We start from the raw sequence: 21,722 nt of genomic DNA on the forward strand, positions 1-21,722 counted from the left end.
GGGTCCCACGGCGCCGGTGGGAGTGACGGCGCAGACGTCAGGGGCAGCGGCGGCGGCCCGCCTGGCGGCGGCTGCTGCCCGTAGGGCGCCGCATAGGGCTGCGGCGCGGCGTAATACGCCTGGTGGGACGGAGGCCGAGTGCCGAGAAGACCCGGAGTCGGAGCCCGTGGAACCGGCATGGAATAGGCGTGGACGACGCCGGTCCACGGGTTCTGACCGGCGTACCACGGGGCCGCCGGCTGAGGGGCCGGCTGCTGCTGGCGTGGCGCTCCTCCCTGAGCACCGCCACCGCCACCCCCGCCTCCCTGCTTGCGGCCACCCCGGCGGCCGCCGCGACGGCCTCCTCCATTGGCCGCCGGCTGCGGCGGTGGGAAGGGGGCTGGTGGGGCGGGCGGGAAGCCCGGCGGGAAGGCGGTCGCCGCCTGCGGGGGCGGCGTCTGGCGAGGCTGCGGCGGGGCCGAACCCCCGCGGGTGCCGGCAACAAGGGCCGTGTGGGTGGCGCGCGTCCGGGCCGCCCGCATCCGGCGTTCCTCCAGCTTGAGGTACGCGACCACCTTGCCAAAGGTGGGCTCCGGGATGAGGGTGAGGTTGGAGGCGGCGTTCCCGAAGTCCTCGTTGAGGCCGCCGGAGAGGGTGCTGATGAGGAGCTCGTCGCCAATCTTCTCCCCCAGATCACGGAGCTCATCGGCGAGCTTCTTGAGGCGCATGCAAAAATCATCGATGGACGAGTCAAGTTGCTGGCACCCGTAAAACTCACCATAGAGGAGGACCTTGCGCTGCAGCCGATTGTCGGTGAAGAGGCCGTTGAGCTTGGTCCAGACCGCGTGGGCGTCGTCCTCGTCGTTCACCACGGTGTGGAAGATGTCGCTGGAGATGGTGAGGTAGAACCAGCGGATGATGGTGGCGTCGAGGATCATCCACTCCTCGTCGTGGATCATGAGCGCGGAGTCCACGGTGCCGTCCACGTGGCCGTGAAGGAGGTACTCACGGAACACGAGCGAAAAATACCGCTTCCACGCAGAGTAGGAGGCGGTGGTGTGGTCAAGCTTGACCGGGACGCGCTCATGGATGTTGAGATCGCGGACGAGGGTGACGTCGGGACCGGCGAACGGATTGGAGACGGCAGAGGAGGAGGAGCTCATGATGACGGCGGTGGTGGGGTTAGGGCGCGGCGCGGGTGACAGGGGGCGCGCGGCGCGGGGTGGGGAGTGGCGCGGGTTGGGAAGAGAGCGGCGGCGGCGGCGGCCTTGGACGGGAGGCGGCGGCGGCGATCGGGGCGGAAGCGGTGCGGCGGCGGCGGCGGCCTTGGGACAGTAGGCGGCGGCAGCGGCGGGCGGGGCGGGCAGGGTGCGGCGGCGGTGACTAGCAGCGGCGGCGGCGGCGGGAGGCGGCGGCGGCGGCGGCGTGGAGGCGGCGGCGGCGGCGGCTAGGGTTAGGACCTTACTGCGATAGATACCATGTGGAGAGACAGATTATGGGCTGTGCAATCGCGATGTATTGATCGGTGCACCAGGCACGTATATATAAGTACAGAGGTGGGCCACAACCTCAACTATACAGGAAAAACAGGAGGTGGACCCTACACACACATATACACGTACACAATATACTCAACAGCCTTAAATAACATAAAAAAAACTGAAAGTATTCCCGCCATGTACACCACCATTGACTAGTACGGAGCGAGCGTGTGTACAGACACCCAGACAGGCCGGCAAGTGGAGTACACGTACGCGCTCGCGCGAGATGCAGTCGTTAAATAAACTGCCCGCCGCATTGATAGCATTATTAACGAGCTAGGGCCGGTCAAAAGCCGTGGCAGCGGTACGGATGGCACGGCCACCTCTCGTTTTCTGGACTCATCATGACCCCTCCCCTGTCTCCCATTGGCGACCACCATAATTAAGGCCCTGATAAGCCAAGATCTGCTTTATCATTCACCCCCAGCGCAAGCCTGCGTTTTCGCAACCCACAGAAAAAAAAAGAGAGAGCTTGTGTGCGCACCATGCATGAGCCCCACCTGTCATGCCGCGCTTTTTAAGGTATATATGAGTATTTCCTTTACAAAGTTGAAAGTTACGGCACAGGGTTATCGTAGGTGGTAGCGGCACTGTTGGCAGATGCCGGAAGTTGCAGCCAAAGCAACGGTCGAATCCGCATAAAGCAATCTCACTCGCGAGCTCAGCCCACTGTTGTGAACCGTAGACCCAATAATAATCGTAGCTAGTAGGTAGGGAGGTTAAGCTTCTGCCGTCCAACTTGAGTGCACGGTAGTAGATTACGCCGTAAACTTTTGAGGGTATTTTCCACGGTGGAGTACGGTCGATCCTCCTGCCCGTACTAGTACCTTCCACGGCCTAGCAGTAGTAGGCAGCGGCGGTAGTTTTCCGCAGCGTGCTTGGTCGCAGTAAAAAGGTGAAAGACGCGGGGAATATACCTGCGCCTCCGCCACTGGCACGTCGCGTCGAGAGCACGTACGTACGTACGGGTCCGATCGACCGGGTTTGCCATGTCACTCTCTTTCCTCCGGGTCGCGTCACCTTTTATTTTCTTTCCCGCTCTTTCTCTCTCTCTCCCAGTCGACTCCACAGAAGCGCGCTCGTGCCGGCACGGACGAGATACTATTTGTTTATTATTACTAAGTACATTTCATTTTTATTATTTCTCTTGGGTGGTCACGTCACGGTACGAGCGGCATGTCGCGCGCAGCGGCAGTGGCAGTGCACTGATGAGTGGACGTGTCATGATCGCCTCCGTACCCCGTACCCATCCTCTCTTTTTTTTTCCTTTAATGCGCCGTGCCGTCACGTACCCTGACGCTGTGCCCGCGTGCTAATCACGGCCCGGATTAAGGGTGCCGAGGGCTCGTGCGGCGAGTGGTTGCGGCGGGTGACACGAGTTAATTAACGGCCGGCTGGCCGCCTGCCGGGCTTAGCACTCTACGAGGTACTCGTGACCTCCGAGATTAAAGCAATATACAGTAGTAGTATGTTCGGAAGATGCCATCCATCCATCATCGGTTTTTTGTGGGCTTGGCCGCCGAGGATGCCGCCATCATGCAAGAATTCCACCCTTTGCCGGACAAAAAAACGTCGAAATTCCGCCGGCTTATCGTGTTAGGCCAACTCCATCGCGTGACCCATTTTTACCCTAAATCATCCGTTTGTGTTCATTTGAGGTAAAATGGACAAATCGAACGACCCAACGCATGGAAGCATATTGTCGTTTCGTCCGGTCCGTGTCCGCTTTTGCCTCATTTCCAGATCAAAGTTGCTCTCGGTTTGGGGCCAAAGCGGACAGAAAGCGGACGTATTCACGTCCTCGTCGTCCGTCTGTGTCCGCCCTCGACCCCACCTGTCAGTCTCTCTTTTTCTCCAGTACAGCAGCAGCACCGGCCCCCCTCTAGTTCACACCCATGGCTCTGCCAAGCCCGTCGGGCAGCCATGGCGCGGGCGCGGCGCGGCCGCGGGCAGCCATGGCGCTGGCGCGCGGGCGCGGCGGCGGGCGGCGTGCGCGGGGCGGGGCGCGGCCGCGGGCAGCCATGGCGGATGGATGGATGGATGCCCCGCCCGTCCCCCACCACCACCACCTTAGAACAGTGCATGGCATACGTGCGTGCACCAGGCGTCACGTACACGGGGAGGAGAATCGCTCGCTGCTCATCTCGATCGACGGACGGAATCTATTCCGGCGAAAACCGAGCGAGAGAAGAAGATTTTTGAAAAACGGCACGCAGTCCTGTTTGGTTCGGCTGTGGATTTTTAAAAGCAGCTGTGAAAAACATGTTGTGGAAAATTTAATGTGAAAAAGATGTAGGTCATTTGGCAAACCAGCTTTTTCAGATTTTGACCCGCAGCGGAATCAGATATTAGAAAACACGTCCTGGGCTGCTTCCGCTTTTGGTTCAGATTTCGGCAACGGATTTTTGAAATCGGATTCTGCTGGGTTCACCCTTTGGCTCAGATTCTTCTGCGCGGTAGCGGAATCTGTCGATAAAAGCTGAACCAAACAGGCCAAACGCGTCTGAGCAGCAGCGGTGGGCTGTGGGCTGCGCGTGACCCGTGTGTGACTGCGGGTTTCACAGGCGGCCTGGCCCACGGCGCAGAGAAACCTTGCGAGTAGTGGCAATGAGTGAGAGAGTGGGCGGTGGCATGCTCTCGTCTATACCTGGCCATGGGAAGCCCGGCCCGAAAAAGCCCGACCCGGCCCGGGCCGACGCTGCCCCCGGGCCGGGCTCGGGCCTAGATTTTAAGCCCGAAGGTCGGGCCGGGCCGGGCCTGGGCCCGTCATTTTTGCGCTTTCCTGAAGGTCGGGCCGGGCCGGCCCGAAGCCCGATGGGCTTTTTAGGTGTTCGGGCCGGGCTCGGGCCCAAAAAGCAGGCCCGTTGGTCGGGCCGGGCCGGGTCTGGGCCTGGGTTTTTTGCATCGGGCTTGGCTAGGCCCGGCCCGAAGCCCGGCCCGGCCCGAGGTATGGCCAGGTATAGTCTCGTCTATCCTGAGCAGGCATTACGGGCGGGGTTACGGGCGCCCGACAGCGGCTTACATGAGCCCATAAAATACGGCTTTTTCGAAAACCCGCTTTCCGACTTTCCTCTCTCCTCCCTCGCCTCGCCTCGCTTTATTCAAAAAAAAACTCTCTTCTCTTTTCTCTCTCCTCTGCACTGTGCACACGCGCACTCGCACTTGCGCCTCGCTCCCAGTCGAGTCTCGTCCCGCTTAAATGCCCCGGACCTAATCATTCCCACCCCTCCCCCCCTCTCTCTCTCTCTCTCCTCCCCCACCCTCCTCCTGGCCGGCCACCATGGCGATCTCCGAGCTCGGATGAGATGAGGTAGGCGCCGCGCGTATCCGTCCCATATTTGATGCTGCCCCCTCCCTTTTTATCCGTGTGTTTCGAGGTGGCGGGCGTCTGACGCGGCGGCTTTGGTTGCAGAATGCGGCGGATTTGAGGATGGGGTTCCGCCGGGCGGATTTGTGAGAGGGGTGCTTGGTTTTTTGGTCCTGGTGTTGCGGGTGCGGGGGAGATGAGCTCCTCGTCGGGGGCCAGCCTCGGCGGCCAGCCGCCGCCCGCCGCGCCGCCGGAGGAAGGTCAGTGGGTGGCTAGGTCTTTGTGTTCGCTCGGTTGTTTATTGCCTGCTTGCTGCTTGCTCCACGCGTGCGTGCGTGCGTGCGTGCCTGGCCTTTCTTCTTCCCTTGGTTTGTTTATTAAGCTTGCTGTGCGTGCGTGCGGGCGCAGAGAAGAAGAACCTCAACTCGGAGCTGTGGCACGCCTGCGCCGGCCCGCTCGTCTGCCTCCCCACCCTCGGCACGCGCGTCGTCTACTTCCCGCAGGGCCACAGCGAGCAGGTCAGCTCCCACGTCTCTCTTTCCCTCGGCTGTTTCGTTCCTAACCTCCATGCGTGCAAGCTGGTTGATGTATTGCCTGCGTCTTGTTTCCTAATGCGCGTGCGTGCTTCATGGTGAAGGTGGCGGCGTCGACGAACAAGGAGGTGGAGGGGCACATCCCCAACTACCCAAACCTGCCGCCGCAGCTCATCTGCCAGCTGCACGATGTCACAATGCATGCACGTCCTTTTCCTGCCTGCGATTTCTCAGATGCGGCGATCCTACTGTCTATTTTGATGCTGCTGGTGCTGAGTTTGGTGACAATCTGTGCAGGCTGATGTGGAGACCGATGAAGTGTACGCGCAGATGACGCTGCAGCCGCTGAACCCAGTAAGCCAGCCGCTGATGTGTATTTCATGATTGTAGTAGTTGAAAAGATGTGATGCCGATGGAGCTTGATGTTTTCTCATCTGTGTTGCTGCAGCAAGAGCAAAACGACGCCTACCTGCCGGCGGAGATGGGGATCATGAGCAAGCAGCCGACCAACTACTTCTGCAAGACGCTGACGGCCAGCGACACCAGCACGCACGGCGGCTTCTCCGTGCCCCGCCGTGCCGCCGAGCGCGTCTTCCCCCCTCTGGTGTGATGAGTGTGTTAGCTCTGGCCAGCGTTCCTTTCCTTTTGCACCGTGGCTTTTGGGTCTGCTGTTGCCAATAACAGGTGGTATAGTGTGGTTTGTAGGATTTCACGCAGCAGCCTCCTGCTCAGGAGCTAATTGCGCGGGATATTCATGACGTCGAGTGGAAGTTCAGACACATCTTCCGAGGCAAGTTCTGAAAATCTCCAGGGCATATATTCTTAGCTCACCGTGAAGTCTGCTGGTCTTAAATGAAGTTTCTTAATTAGTTTAGTTTGGCTTTGAACTGCCATGGTACAGTTTGACTTTCTTATCACTCATCATTGATCAAATCATGTCCTTTTAAACATTTCCAAGAGTGCCTGTGCCAACAGAAAATATCAGCTGTTCGTGCACAATGTGATTTGGGCATCTCTTTTATGGGGGGAAGCAGTCAGTACATGAAGTTCTCTTTAATGGGCTTGCAAAAGAAGAAATTCTTGGGAGTAATTACTCGGATCGTACTACACTGGAACCTGAGTGCAGTACTGGATTGAATATAAGTAACAATTGACAAGGATATTTCGTCAGATGTTTTCTGAAGTACTTATGGGAGTCAGGCACTAACCAAATTGCATATGGAGCACTCTAGTCTCTGAACTGGTGTTCACTCCTTCTAACCTGTACAAATGTACTATGTGTTTTTTTACCCCTTATGTCTTGGGCTCGTATTTCCCACGAGTATTTTTTTTGTGTGGATTCTTCAGTGCAGAATATACTCTATATTTTAACTAAAATGCACTTCATTTTGTATCAACATGACTAACAAAGGTTGCCATCACACACATATTAATTGAACAACACTGAAAAGCTGTTTTATAGTACTATTTGTTAACATCGCATATTATTACCCTTTTATATTAATAATATGCTTATTTTTCACAGGCCAGCCCAAACGACACTTGCTAACTACTGGCTGGAGTGTGTTTGTTAGCGCCAAAAGACTAGTTGCTGGAGACTCAGTGCTCTTCATATGGTTTGTTTACTCTTTATTCTTGTGCTTGTGGGAAAAATTGGACTTGGTAAACAAGTAGGACTTACTGTTTGTTTTATGATTTAGGAACGAGAAAAACCAGCTTTGGCTAGGAATCAGGCGTGCCAACCGGACACAGACTGTGATGCCTTCCTCTGTTCTTTCGAGTGACAGCATGCACATAGGGCTCCTTGCAGCTGCGGCTCATGCTGCTTCTACAAACAGCCGCTTCACAATTTTCTACAATCCGAGGTAATTTGGATTGTTTCATTAACATGTGGTGATGCTACATTTCCTTTTTGTGGCCAAGTCTTACAAAGAAGAATGTTTGTAGGGCATGTCCATCAGAATTTGTCATACCACTCTCAAAGTACATCAAGGCTGTTTTTCACACCCGGATATCGGTTGGCATGCGGTTCAGGATGCTCTTTGAGACCGAGGAATCTAGTGTTCGCAGGTGAAGTAGCAAAATCACAAACTCAATCTTGCTTCTAGATTGTGCTCTTTATCCTTGTTGCTCTCTTGGTTGTTTGGTACCATGAAATGTTTGCAGTATGTAATGGCAATGACTAAAGTTACCTCTCTCTTTTTTGCTGAAGGAAACTGACGAGATATTAAATGAAATACAGGTATATGGGGACGATAACAGAAGTGAGTGATGCCGATCCAGTGCGTTGGGCTAGTTCCTACTGGAGATCAGTTAAGGTAAGAGTTCTCTTTTCCACTTAATGATTTTGTTCTGGAGCGCTGCCTGGTTGGTTCCCACTTATCTGCTTTATTTCGTTGCCAGCTGCATTTTGTATTTGCAGTTTTTTTTTCTTTTTTTTTGTGCCTTCGATGATATTTCATTTATTCTCTCTTTAATACGGTATACCATTCTCTTTCATAACAGAAATTTTGCATCCGTGTTATATCTTCAGATGCTATTGTTTGATCAGAACAAAATTAGTTATATTTAATCATTGTGTTTTGTGCTTCTTCAAACTGCTTGGAAGTACGAGGATTCACTAAAAAGTATCTTTGATGCTGTAAATGTAGGTTGGTTGGGATGAATCAACTGCTGGGGAAAGGCCGCCTAGAGTTTCTTTATGGGAGATTGAACCATTGACAACCTTTCCTATGTATCCGTCTTTGTTTCCGCTGAGGGTTAAACATCCCTGGTATTCTGGTGTAGCAGGCCTTCAAGGTACTATTTAGTCATTGTTCTCTATATTGAGTCTGGCATATCTGATTTTGGAGCTACATCATTGTGTGTTTGCTATGTGCGTGGCACCTAGAATCTAGAGCTCTTTTTGTACATGTAGATGGCATTCAAATCACTACACTTGCTACATTATAACAAGAATAACATAAGTCAATGATAACATGGGATCAAGATTACCTTCATTATTAACCTTTGGTTCGATGCTAAGTAGTGGAGTAATTGGAATTGTGTATCAAGACTGGAGCCTTATGAGCCTGTAGTGTATGCCATCTTTTGTGTGAACCCCACCTGGTGTCAAAGCATGAGATTTGAAGTTGGAACTTGGAAGCATGTTGATTTATCCACTGGGAACGAATGTTATTAGTGAGGTGGTCTAATAATTTGTTTATCCATCTTGATATATGCAGAAACTGAAGTGTGTATTCCGCTATCCTTTATTATTAGTAGTGCAAGTAAGATTAGTGTACGTGAGATCTGGATTTATTCTAAGCAAAGTCAGCCCTTTAAGCGCCAAGGTGATGAATGATATTCACCAGAGTCTCCATGCGTGCTACATACTCCCTCCGTTTCTAAATATAAGTCTTTTTAGAGATTCCAATATGAACGACATACTGATGTGTATAGACATATTTTAGAATTTAGATTCACCCATTTTGCTCCGTATGTAGTCCGCATTGGAATCTCTAAAAAGACTTATATTTAGGAACGGAGGGAGTAGATTGCTACACATTTTAGATTTTCTTTTGCATGTTCCCTTCCCCGGACCCTGCGCAAGCGGGAGCTACGTGCACTGGGCTGCCCTCTATGTTCTTGTCATTGGAAATTACATTAATCGGCTTACTTCTGTTTTTCTTTCTAGCCTTTCTTATTCACATATTCCTTTATTAATTATTGTATTTCACTTAAGATGACAGCAATGCTTTGATGTGGCTGAGAGGAGTTGCTGGAGATGGAGGTTATCAGTCTATGAACTTTCAGTCACCTGGTATTGGCTCCTGGGGACAACAGAGGCTCCATCCTTCTTTGATGAGTACCGACCATGATCAGTACCAAGCAGTAGTTGCTGCTGCTGCCGCCGCCTCCCAGTCTGGTGGTTACATGAAACAACAATTCCTAAACCTTCAGCAGCCTATGCAGTCACCTCAAGAACACTGTAACCTCAACCCGCTGTTGCAGCAACAGATCTTGCAGCAAGCTAGCCAACAGCAAACTGTTAGTGCTGATAGTCAGAATATTCAGACAATGCTGAACTCAAGTGCTATCCAGCACCAACTTCAACAGCTCCAGCAACTGCAGCAGGTGCACCAGGTGCAGCAGGCGCAGCAGGCCCACATTGATCAGAAGCAGAAGATTCAATCAGATCAAACATATCATGTTCCTACTAGTGCGTCTCTCCCAAGTCCAACGTCGCTACCAAGCCATCTGCGTGAAAAATTTGGCTTCTCTGATCCTAATGCTAATTCGTCAAGCTTCACCACTTCTAGCAGCAGCGACAACATGCTGGAATCGAACTTCCTTCAGGGGAATTCGAAAGCTGTGAACTTGTCTAGATTCAATCAGCCAGTAGCTAGCGATCAGCAGCAGCAGCAACAACAGCAACAGCAACAGCAGGCTTGGAAGCAAAAGTTTATGGGTTCACAATCACTGTCTTTTGGGGGCTCGGGTTTGCTTAACTCACCCACAAGTAAAGACGGTTCTCTTGAGAGCAAAATTGGTTCTGATGTGCAACATCAGTCCCTTTTTAGTCCTCAAGTTGATTCTTCCTCCCTACTGTACAACATGGTGCCTAACATGACTTCAAATGTTGCGGATAATAACATGTCTACGATTCCTTCTGGGTCAACATATCTGCAAAGTCCCATGTATGGTTGTTTGGACGACTCTTCTGGTATTTTTCAGAATACAGGAGAGAATGACCCAACAAGCAGAACATTCGTGAAGGTAGTTGTAGTACGTTGTATCTTTTTACATCAAGTATAAATCCTTTCTTATGGAATCGTTATATTTTGCAGGTTTATAAGTCAGGATCAGTGGGGAGGTCCTTGGACATCACCCGGTTCTCCAATTATGCTGAACTTCGTGAAGAACTGGGTCAGATGTACGGCATCAGGGGTCAGTTGGATGACCCCGATAGATCAGGCTGGCAGCTTGTATTCGTCGACAGGGAGAATGATGTGCTTCTCCTTGGAGACGACCCTTGGGAGTAAGAAACCATTTCTTAGAATGTTGATTTCCTTTATGAGTTTTCTGAGTGTTACTTATATCCACGTTACAAATTCAGGTTGCTACAATGTATGATACATTTTTGTGTTTTTCACTTTCTCTTAGGTGATAATTTTTTACATCACATAGTTTTATATTTCTCTTATGTGTGCTAAATTTTTGGATCGCATAGTATAGGAGATGGCATTTAGTTGCCACAAAGTAGTATGTTTCTCTATATACTTAATTGTGATGGCTTCGTGTTGCTAAACTTGGTTTTCTGATACCTGCAGTTCATAGCTTATCAAGACACGTTCTAGATTAAATGTGTATGCCTTCTGCATCTACTAGCAATAATGAATATGCATAGTACCCGGTGCCTAATTGACATGGTCTGAGGACACATGTTATTTTAAGACTGCGGAGTGTGTACAATTCCTAATTGATATTGTCTGAGGACAGATGTTATTTTAAGTTACATTCTAGGTTAAATGTTTATGCCTTCTGCATCTACTAGCAATAATGAGTATGCAGAGTACCCAGTGCCTAATTGACATGGTCTGAGGACACAAGTTATTTTAAGACTGCAGAGTGTGTACAATTCCATTTGTGCTTTATTCTGAACCACATCATCTCCATGTCAATTGTGCAGGTCATTTGTGAATAGTGTATGGTACATCAAGATACTTTCACCAGAGGATGTGCACAAGTTGGGCAAGCAAGGAAATGATCCACGTTACCTTTCCTAAGTGCAAGATCATTGTGCTGTTTCTGGTAATTAATATTGCTCCTTTGTTTACTTACTGTACATAGTAATTATTGGATTTCATCATGAGCTCTGTTAAGAAATTCAGATCATTATGTTAATGTATCTATGGTATTTATATTTGTAATGGCATGAAAGAATTGGCTTATAGAGCATTCTGGTCTGGAACCCCTTTTGTGTAGCTATAGAAAGAATTAAATTTCCCCATTACAGAAAGAAATAAGAATTAAATGGGGGGTGGGGGTGGGGGGAGGGGGGCTCATGATCTCTAACCTATAACAGAATTGATATTAATAGAGATTCATGGGTGAAGTAGGTTTCCCCATTATTTTTTAGGGTAAGAATAGGTGTTTGCTCTCAGACTTGATCCCCTGAAAAGAAAACTTTGAAAACAAATAAAGCCACCGTGAAGTGTAGTATTTAGATTTTTGTTGGACTTTGAGATTTGTCAAGACAGTCGTTTTGGTAGCTGGACAGACAATAAAACACAAATATCATCTTCTCATACAATTGATGCTTTCAGAGTTAAATAATGGCACAATGCACATGCATCAAAAAGTGAACTGTAATCGATATTCTTTGTTTGTTCTGAGCAGTGGACTTTCATGGAGAAAATTCAGATTTTGATGGCATCTCTGTGCGTAGTACTCCCTCCGTCCGGAAATACTTGTCCTACAAATGGATAAAATGGATGTATCTATAACTAAAATAAGTCTAGATACAACCATTTCGAGGACAAGTATTTCCGGACCGAGGGAGTACATCTTTAGAAAATTCAGACCCCCAAGTAAAATTGAGTAGCTTGGCTGGCACAATCTTGTCATGCATTTTGCTACTGTTTTTAGACGTCGGTTGCTTCTACATTTTTTATCCAGTCAGCACAGCAACTCATTGCCTGCTATCAGAACTTGCTGAATTCTTGTCTTATCAGGTACACCCTCCGATCGTTGTGGTTTTAGTTCAAAACTAAAACCACGATGCTTATTTTGGATCGACTGGAGTACTATTTTGGATGTTCATCTCTGTCCACTAACATCTTGACTTGGGCTACATTTGCAGGGTCCAGCGAGGATTCGACAGCACATGGTAGCACCCTTGCTCACGGCGGCACAACATCCCCGGAACCTCCGATCGTCTCATCTTCGTACCTGTCTCTTGCGTGTGCTCCGTGCACGTCTCGAGAGCTCCCCACCCGTTACCTATCTCCGTCCGGTGCAGGCCACCGACGCCATGAACTGATATTTCTGTAGGTTCCTCTTGGGAATCTGTATCGGTTTAACTTTTACCCTAGATGGTTTGTACCTCGCGCGGCGCGGCAGCCAGTCTGTTTGCGCGCCGCATCAAATCTTTCAAGACTATGCTTAGTTGGTACTCTGTCGGTCGTATTCTATCTATGTATTCGAGACTCCCAGGCACGCTTTCCTTGAAGAACTGCAATAATTTGAATGCAGGAGGATTATTTCGAGTCGTTTTGATGAATTCCTGTCGTTATTTATTTGGTGCTGCTGCATCCTAGATTTCGCGGGTTTTCATCTCAAGGCTCTAATTCAGTTGGAGCTTTTCATCTGAAGCTTTTCTGCTGAATTGCTACGCCGGATTGCACGACTGGTAGGGATGCTGATGCACGGTTGGAATTGCTGAAGAATGTGGCTATGTTTGGTTTGTGCCCTAATTTACCCTACCAAATTCTTGGCAGCTCATGATGCTTTGGCTTCACTTGGTTACCAAAATTTTAGTTGCTTATGGCAACTCTTCTCACGTTCCTTTCAAAAAATTTGCCAAACTTTTATATATGGCCAACAAAAGGATCAATGAATCCTAGTGAATGGTTGCCAAAAAATTGGTAGGGCATGAACCAGACATACCGATGCCTAGAGCCTGCTTGGAATGAATGACTGGGACAGGGGGCGTGGAAGGATGGATAAGCGCAACATGCCAAGTCGGGGAAATACCGTAACCGTGAACAGCGCTGCTTTGGCCTTGGCGCCGGCGACGAGCCGACGACCGGCCGCGGTTGCGGCTGGGGCGAGTGCGTAGCAGCCTGGGGACGGCGGACAGGGAGGTGGCGCGGAGAAGGATCGGAAAATCTGAAAGGGATCAGCTGTGTCGGTGCCGGCCAACCAAACTTGTTGCGGTTTCCCGGTGTTTGCCGGTTTTGTGGCTCGTGTTTGTTAAAGCTGCCGGCGTGAGCGATTGGAACTTCGGAAATCTGAACACCCCCCCCCCCCTTTCGTTTTTTATATCGGTACAGACACAAGCGCTCATATACACGTGTATACACTCATCCCTATGAACGCATACACGCACACCCTACCCCTATGAGCACCTACGAGCGACTGAGCCGGCATATCATCTTCAACTGTATCCCAATCACAGGCCTCAGGTCTGGCCTGCACCCCAATCACAGGCGCCTTCAACTGTAATAACAGAATCATTGGACAGCACAGATCAAAACCAGCAACCCTGGGAATCACCAACCATGCCTGGACCAAACCTGCGACAATCACAAACAACCATGACGACGGGGTCAATACCGGCGCAAACACCAAATCATTCTGCGAAGGAAACAGGGGCGGAGCTAGATCCAACCATTCTCCATTAAATAATATGTAAACACCATGGTTAGATTGCTAATCACTGGATCAAATTGCATTCTCCATTAAAGCGGAGATACATCGCGTGACACAGACAAATACACTGCCTCACGTCCGTCCAGTGGGCTCGGTCCGTTGTACTTTCTGACGCGGGGAAGGGACGTGCCACACACGGCGTGCAGAGTTTTCGTGCAGAGTGGGACATTGTTTTTCTGCTCCACGGGCCCGGTGGTCTGCCCAGAAAGCTCAGTACGGGCTGGACCTGGTGGCGAGGACACAGGTTAGTCGCATGTGCTGCGTCTCGCACGAGTCCCATTTCCGTCTTGATGGGCGAAGAACAAGCTGAACTGCGAGAACAGCGCCGGCGTCCGGGCTGCTTCCTGTCCCGGCTGGCTATGCTCATGCTGATTCCCGGAGCGACGACGGGGGCGGGGATGGACTCTGGGTGAGTGAACCCCTGCCTCTTTAGTTGTTCTTGGTTGAAATATAGATCTGACGAGCTCGCTCCGGTCGCCGGCGCTGCAGATCGATCTCGACGGCAAGGGATCCAGAGGTGCGCCGCGCGCGAGGAGCCGTGCGTATTGGGGGAGGGCGGTAACGCTTTGCCCGAATCGGCCGTAGGCTCGCCGGATTCGGCCGTCGGAGCGGTCTCGACGGACATGCGTCGGTTGGATCAAGGAGGGGGTTTGACTGATGTCCAGTCCTCCGGGGCTTCCTGCAAGACCTTCAGTTCTGGGGGCGGAGATGTGGCGTCCGCAAAACCCCGGGTGCGCGACTCGTGCCGTCGTCTCGCACACCTCCATCGAGTCCAGCCTCCGCAGTGCCACGGCGGAATCCTGCACGACATTCAGTTCTGGGGCCGTGGGCGTGTCGTCGGCACGGGTCTGCGACGAGATGCCGGCGGTCATCTCGAGCTGCGCCGTGCAGTCCTTAGGCCACAACGGCCTGGCTACGGGCAACACCACCATCCGCGTTGGCTGCAAGAGCAGGTAGTTACTGGTTTTCTGTCCCTTAGGCCAATGGTGTAATTTCTTGTTCAGTCATCCGAGCAACTAATATATGTTTCATTAGGGTAGGACTCTGAATCCAATTGGCCTGGGGAAACAGTAGAAATCTGAATCTACCCCTGGCCAAAAAGTTCTTACATGTTATCCTTAAGCCCTGCCCAGTGCTTGGTTAGCAAAAAAAATACTTACAGTAAAAATCGTGCAGTAGTCTGAATGTAGAGTGGGGATAGAATATAGTCTGAATCCAATTGTTGAGTGGGGTAGAGAATATAGTCTAAATCTGAATCCAACTGTAGAGTGGGGGAGAGAATATAGTCTAAATCTGAAACCAATTGTAGAAGTTTGGTGAATTACGTGCAACAGACTGAATGTAGAATGGGGAATGGAATATAGTCTGAATCAAGCTTGGCAAAATGGTCCTTACTCGTGTTCTTAATCATGAGCACGAGTGCCCGGGAATTATGTACCCTGGTTATTGTTCGTTGACAAAAAAAGATGTGGTCTGCTAATAACACTCAATGGTCTGCATGTCCATGGTGTTTGGCTAATGGTGTGTGGTCTGCATATGTACGTTGAAACAGTTGATTATCTGTCGGGATAGCGACAATTTTCTATGCACGAAGGTCATGACTACAATCATGCTCTTCCGAGGCCGTCGTGCGTGGAACACCATCTTTGGAACTTTACTGCCCACCGACTGCCTTGACAAGCACCAGCAGGAGCATGAACAAGCAAATCATCATGGTGTTCCTAGCCGCGATGCGTACATCTTCCATGGCGCGCCCGATACCGTACATCATGTTGCTCCCACCTCGGCCGCCTCGATGAGAGGTTGATGCCAACGCCAGTGATGAAGAAGGCGTACTGGTCTCCTCCCACAACCAAAAGTCGCACGGGCCTCCGTCCTGCGTCAGTTCCAAAACTGAATGGTGAACAAGAAAACGCAAAGCACATCTGATGGATGGGTGTTCAAAAAACAGACTTACTCCCTGGTTCGGGCACTTGTCAAAACAGACCGGGGTCCCAGAGACAAACCATCTAGTCGTCGTCCCGGCACACCTCGGGCACAGGATCAATCGCAGCGGGGGCGGGGGTGACCGGAGACGAGCTCTGGGACATCGCGCCACGGCGGCGTCGACAGGACGCGGCAACTCGAGGTGCTTGTGTGCGTGTTTGAAGGAGAAAGAGCAAAACGATCGGTACTGTCCACGGCTGGTGCATGGGCATTAAATACATGTTGCTGGGTAAAGTGTTTACGTTATACAGTGTTGGGTCCAACGGTAGTATTCCGTCCTCTCGCCTGGACATGTGCAGTGCTTGCAGTAGATGCGTCAGTCGGCTGTCAGTGCGTAGTACAATGAATACAACAAATACGAAACATAACGCTAGTCAGCGGTGCACTATACTCGAAGTAGCACTTCCGGCTGGTCCTAATCGCGACGCTGTGCCAGCCGTGGATGCGCTGCGTGCAGATGCCGCTGCGTGCAGCGATGGACTTCTTCATACACTTATTTCTATGAACGCACACATGCACACCCTACGTCTATGAGCATCTTCGAGAGACTGAGCCGGCATATCATTTTGAGATTTACAAAGTCACTGTAGGGACCCTTCTAACTAGGAAATGTTCGCCAGCTAGGCTGGCATTTGCAAGCTGCTATCCCGATAGTTTTAGCGTCTGGGGATGGCATTGTTGACAAAAAGCATGTCATTTCTTTAATGTTAGTGCATTTTCATTCAAAAGCTGCCACCTTCCATGGTCTGTGGGGCGTTCGCTGAGACCATCCCCTAGTGAACGTTCGTCACATAACATTACCGAACAAAATGTGTTAGACTCACTGCTCTAAATATCGGCCGATATTTAAAGTGATCGACCAGTTAATCCTGGTTCCGTAGGTCGCGAATGCGATAAAGTCTTATCCATTGTGTTAGTTGGTCTAGCGGATTAACTTGTTGTCAAGCCAAGGCAACCCGGATAATTGGAAAGAGAAATTTTGGCCCATTCCCTCCTCGCCCCCTCCCCCCAATTTGGGTGTTTTATGTCAGCCTGTTCCCTCCCTTCTCACTCTCCCCTCCCTCATTCCCTCGTTCTCGTTCCCTTGTTGAAGGAGGCTGGAGTAGTCGCCGCCGCCCTTCTCCGAACTTCCTCCTGCTCAAGCTTGTTGCCCCTTCCTCTCTCCGAGACCAGCAGCAACATGGCTCCAGGTCACCGCCCCTCCCTCTCTCCGAGACCAGCAGCAACATGACTCCAGGTTGTTGGCCCCTCCCTCTCTCCGAGACCAGTAGCCGCATGACTCCAGGTTGCCGCCCCCTCCCTCTCTTCGAGACCAGCAGCAGCACGACTCCAGGTTGCTGGTCCCTCCCTCTCTCCGAGATCAGTAGCAGCATGACTCCAGGTTGTCGCCCCTCCCTCTCTCTTTCCGAGACCAGTAGCAACTAGCAACACAACTCCAGGTTGTTGGGCCCTCCCTCTCTTCGAGACCAGTAGCAGCATGACTCCAGGTTGCCGCCCCCTCCATCTCTCCCTCTCTCCGAGACCACCAGCAGCATGACTCTAGGTTGTAGCCCCCTTCCTCTCTCCGAGACCAATAGCAGCACGGCTCCAAGTGGCGCCCCTCCCTCTCTCCAAGACCACTAGCAGCATGACTCCAGGTTGCCGCCCCCTCCCTCCCTCCCTCCTCTCTCTCTCTCCTCTCTCTCTCTCTCTCTCTCTCTCTCTCTCTCTCTCTCTCTGGGACCAATAGTAGCATGACTCCAGGTTGCCGCCCCTCCCTCCCTCTAAGACCAGTAGTAGCACGACTCCAGATGGTGCCCCTCCCTCACTCCGAGATCACCAACAGCAGCATGACTCTAGGTCGCCATCCCCTCTCCCCAAGCAGCCCCTTCCCCCAATTTCTTCAGATTCAGTCCATGGCGTCCGCTAGCAGCAAGGTATTGCTCTGTCCTCTCCTCTTCCACTCTTTGGTTGTATGATCTATGATGATTTCATTTGCAAATGTGCTAATTTGCTATATACTACTCGTGCTCTATGCTATATGATGCTACTGTTGCTTATTGCCTCTTCTTTACTGCTGCTGCTGCTATGTTATATGCTGCTCTTACTCGCTGCTTATATGCTGCTGATGCTTGTCTAATGTGGTGTATTTGTTGATACTAGTCAATGTGTACGTGCAATGCATGTTAATTTGGAAGTATATTAAGTGCATGTGGATATTAAGTAGGATATTATTTTGCATGTTATCATGTGTGTAGGATCGAATGCCGGGAGTCAGAAGGGGGGTTGAATGACGACCTTGAAAAATTTAACCTCTTAAATTTTTTGCAGGATAGTTACGGAAAAACTATGATGCTCGGAATAGAGGAATACGCAGCGGAAACAAAATATGTCTGTCAAAACAGACTGAAACTAGTCCAACAATTCTAAAATCTTGACTTGAGAGCTCAAAGAATAATAAGCACCGGAAAAGTGTACTGGAAAAATTAGTGCTTAATTAGACCAAGAGGTTACACGGCAAGGTTATAGGCTAATCAAATGGGAGCTACTTAACCCAAAAGACTAACACGCACTAGCACAAGACAATAGTACTTAACTTGCACGTACTAGCATAATACTTTTTCAATGGAGAAGAACTACACTGCCTAGAGCTGATTTCACTAGACGAGAATCTGTAGCACATACAGCAGCTAGACTAGCAACTAACTGAAATCCATGATTTTAGTTCTACCGATTTGGACTGACCAACTCTGCTATCCTAAAGACGAACGACAGATAGCTGAAGATGAATTAAAACCTGAGAAAATTACGCCAAGCATAAAAATAGAAGGGAGCGAGCCAGTAGCATCAGCGGATGCTCTTCCGTTCGACAAAGAACGCCAAGAAAATTGCTAGAAATACAGCGACCCCAAATCGAAACAAGAACAGAGGACGAACTCAGTATGAACTCGCACAAAATAAATCACCAAAGATAAAATCTTGCGCCATCCTCAGGAACCCATGAATAAATTGAACGACAACCGGATTTAAGGCTAGGGATGGATGCATATGAATTTAGACATGATTTTCCATCACGGAAAACCCATTATAGCCAAGGAATCGCAGGGACAAAATTAGTACAGCAGAAAAACGAGATTTGCAAGGACAAACAGCAGACCTCAACAATAGCAAGGCTGGAAACAATTTGAGGATTTATTTCTCAGATTTCTGGAGTTACAAGCCTCTCTCACATAGGCTAAATCCCACACAGGAAGCTCTCTCTCAAATGTGCGGCGGCTGCTCTGTTTTTCTCCTCCTAGCGGCGGCTACTCTGTCTTCCACCAAGAGAAAACCTAGCAGCTTACATATAAGGCTGGATCAGCCTTCCACCGCCATTGAATGGGCCATGGTTCCCACCGAATGGGCCAAGCCCAAAACACTAAAACAAATAGCCATTTTTACTTAGCCACTTGTAAATAACACTTTCCACTCTTAAGCGACACCACAATCACTCTCTTGGTTTGCTTCTTAGTGGATTTTGGTAAACATACCAAAATAACCTTCACTTGACATGGTCTTCTCGTTTGCCTCCATATAGTCCTTGTCCAAAACTTGTGCGTTGCTTTGAGCCGCACGATCCCGCACAACGTCCATGGTCACATCTTAGCTCTTCAAGCCTTATGCCAACCATCCTCGTTGTCGACTATCGTCGCACTCATTGGAACCTGCACACAATGGAAACAAGCAACTATTGCGAGCACAAACTTCCTGAGCTTGACCCAAGTCAATCCAAATTAACAGTTTAATACAATCAACGCCATCCAGATAAGTCACATAAAATAGATCAGGTCCTTGATCCAACAAACTGGGATTTGCAACCCCACTAAAATAACTCTCAAAGCGAGCAAAAACATTGGCAATATAATCATCACAAAATTAAGGGTATCACCACATGGACTCACAATGTGATTAGCACTATATTTGGCATGGAATTAACTGCATGCTAAACGTGTTGAGTGCTCGACATTGAAGCAATCTAGGTCATTGGATTGACATGATTTGATGACCGAGATTAATTGGATCTGCCCATTTGGGTCTTTTATATTGGTATAGATGTAGCAATATATATGTGGCTTCTTTCTAGCGCTGCAAATGCTCCATCTTTGAAGTGAAATTCATATGATATGGGGTTTGGAGTCTTCTATGACCATGACGACTTACAAAGGGTGAAATGCAAGTTATGTTTGATATTGATTTCCTAAAAGGCCAAAAAACAAGCAAAAAACAACAACTGGCACTGGGCACTAGGTTAATAGGTTAGTCCCAAAAAATGATATATAGTTACATATAAAACATCCAAGATTGATACTATAATAGCATGTAACGATAAAAAAATTATATATACGTTGGAGACATATCGGTGGGAGTTTGGAGTGTTCTGTGATCATGATGACTTATGAAGGGTGAAATGCAAGTTGTGTGGAAAAAGATGGGTGAAGGGATAAGCAGATTGAAGCAACATGTTGGTCAAGTTGGAGGTCATGTTGCGAGTTGCGCGGTGGCCACGAAAGAACATCAAAAAAAGATGCAAGGATTCATGTGAGTCAGCAAGGATCAAGAAGAAGTTGAAGCAACAACATGAAGAAGAACTAAGAGCTGAAGTGAACAAACAGATCGATGAGGTTGGAGAGGACAACGACAACAAGGAAGAGCTTGCTTCAATTGGGAAAGGTGGATCTCATAAGACAAGTCCTACGGATCAATATGTGCATCCAATTGATCCGTCCATCCCATTGGCAAAGAACAAGTTGCAACAAACTATCAATGAAATTATTGACAAGCAGAGAAGTTATTTAGTAGGGCAGTGTTTGGCTAGATGGATGTATAAGAAAAATATCCCTTTCAACGCAATCAATGATGACTTCAAAGCATTTTCAAAGGCGCTTGGTCGGATTGGTCCTAATTGGAAGCAACTTTCCCAACATATCATTAGGGAGAAGATGTTAGTGCAAGAGGTGGAAAGAACCAAAGATTTGTTCAAGCCCCAATTAGGGAGTGAAAATAGAGACAAAAATATGTTCTTCAGATTGAGACTCAGAGCTGCAAATGTGTGCATATTCGAGTTCATTGCTCAGTCAAAACCAAAAAAAATGTAACTATGCATCAATGGGTAGTCAAAACTACTACCAATGTAACCGTTACGTGATGCTATAGTAAGAATCATCCAAGTTCAATATACTCAAGGGAGGCTGGTTACACCCCATTTACGGGGAGTGGAGTTATATGTATGCCGGTTTAGAAATGTGAACTCCCACCTACCTGCCTGAATGGAGAGATGAAGATGATGTATATTCAAAATGTACACTCCTACCTAACTGCCTGCAAAGGTGAAAAAAATAGTACACTCCCGCCTACATGTGTGTAAAGACGAAGATACTACACTCAATGTCACGATATTGGGGAAGTTACCTTCTCATCCGCCGTTACCCCACGTTGCGAGAAAAATCCAATAACTATCTATCGACCCGCATCCTCGCACACTCCGCCCACTAAAATTCAAGAGAAGCCATAGTTTTTCTAAACTACAATATAAAATGACAATCAAGCTGCAAAATACTAATCCCTTTGATCCAAAATAAGTGCCGACGGTATAGTTTTAATTTTGTTAACACCTACGTAAATGTATATACCGGGTTCATTGGTTTGGTGGGACCAGCACCGACGTAACCACCACGTATCGACGGGCAGTAAAAACCGCAACCCACGTCCACCGTCACGTCTCTCTATTTTCAAGTCAAACTTTGTTAACCTTGACTAAATTTAAACATATACACTACTACTCTCTAGATGGTAGGAGTATATAAGAATCATCACAAAATTGAGAGAAAGAGGAAAGAAACGCAAAGCAAAATTGGAGAGAAGAGAAGAGGAAAGAGAGAAAAGGCTAGGACGGTGTCCGTCCCCTACCCCCCTCCCTTTATATTTGTCTCGAGTTTGTTTGTA

General features: G+C 49.2%; 1 protein-coding gene and 2 long non-coding RNA genes across 3 annotated transcripts; 2 read left to right on the forward strand and 1 right to left on the reverse strand.

The window, feature by feature from the left end:
- Window positions 1-4,688: 4,688 nt before the first annotated feature.
- LOC123190975 (auxin response factor 12) lies at window positions 4,689-12,624 on the forward strand. Its single transcript, XM_044603711.1, has 16 exons — window positions 4,689-4,830; window positions 4,933-5,087; window positions 5,236-5,345; window positions 5,465-5,563; window positions 5,658-5,714; window positions 5,809-5,964; window positions 6,066-6,150; window positions 6,886-6,976; window positions 7,061-7,225; window positions 7,308-7,430; window positions 7,603-7,678; window positions 8,012-8,159; window positions 9,085-10,118; window positions 10,190-10,380; window positions 11,032-11,153; window positions 12,205-12,624. The coding sequence occupies exons 2-15, from the start codon at window positions 5,024-5,026 to the stop codon at window positions 11,126-11,128; spliced, it is 2,496 nt and encodes an 831-aa protein (XP_044459646.1). The 5' UTR covers window positions 4,689-4,830; window positions 4,933-5,023; the 3' UTR covers window positions 11,129-11,153; window positions 12,205-12,624.
- A 1,174-nt stretch (window positions 12,625-13,798) lies between these two features.
- On the forward strand, window positions 13,799-14,943 carry LOC123190977 (uncharacterized). Its single transcript, XR_006496647.1, has 2 exons — window positions 13,799-14,184; window positions 14,265-14,943. It is a non-coding gene; the product is annotated as an uncharacterized lncRNA (long non-coding RNA).
- Window positions 14,944-15,115: 172 nt separating this feature from the next.
- Window positions 15,116-16,706, reverse strand: LOC123190976 (uncharacterized). Its single transcript, XR_006496646.1, has 2 exons — window positions 15,733-16,706; window positions 15,116-15,651 (listed from the first exon to the last, which is right to left on the reverse strand). It is a non-coding gene; the product is annotated as an uncharacterized lncRNA (long non-coding RNA).
- Between the last annotated feature and the right edge of the window lie 5,016 nt (window positions 16,707-21,722).

The sequence above is a fragment of the Triticum aestivum genome, chromosome 2A (assembly GCF_018294505.1).
Source record: "Triticum aestivum cultivar Chinese Spring chromosome 2A, IWGSC CS RefSeq v2.1, whole genome shotgun sequence".
NCBI lineage: Eukaryota > Viridiplantae > Streptophyta > Magnoliopsida > Poales > Poaceae > Triticum > Triticum aestivum.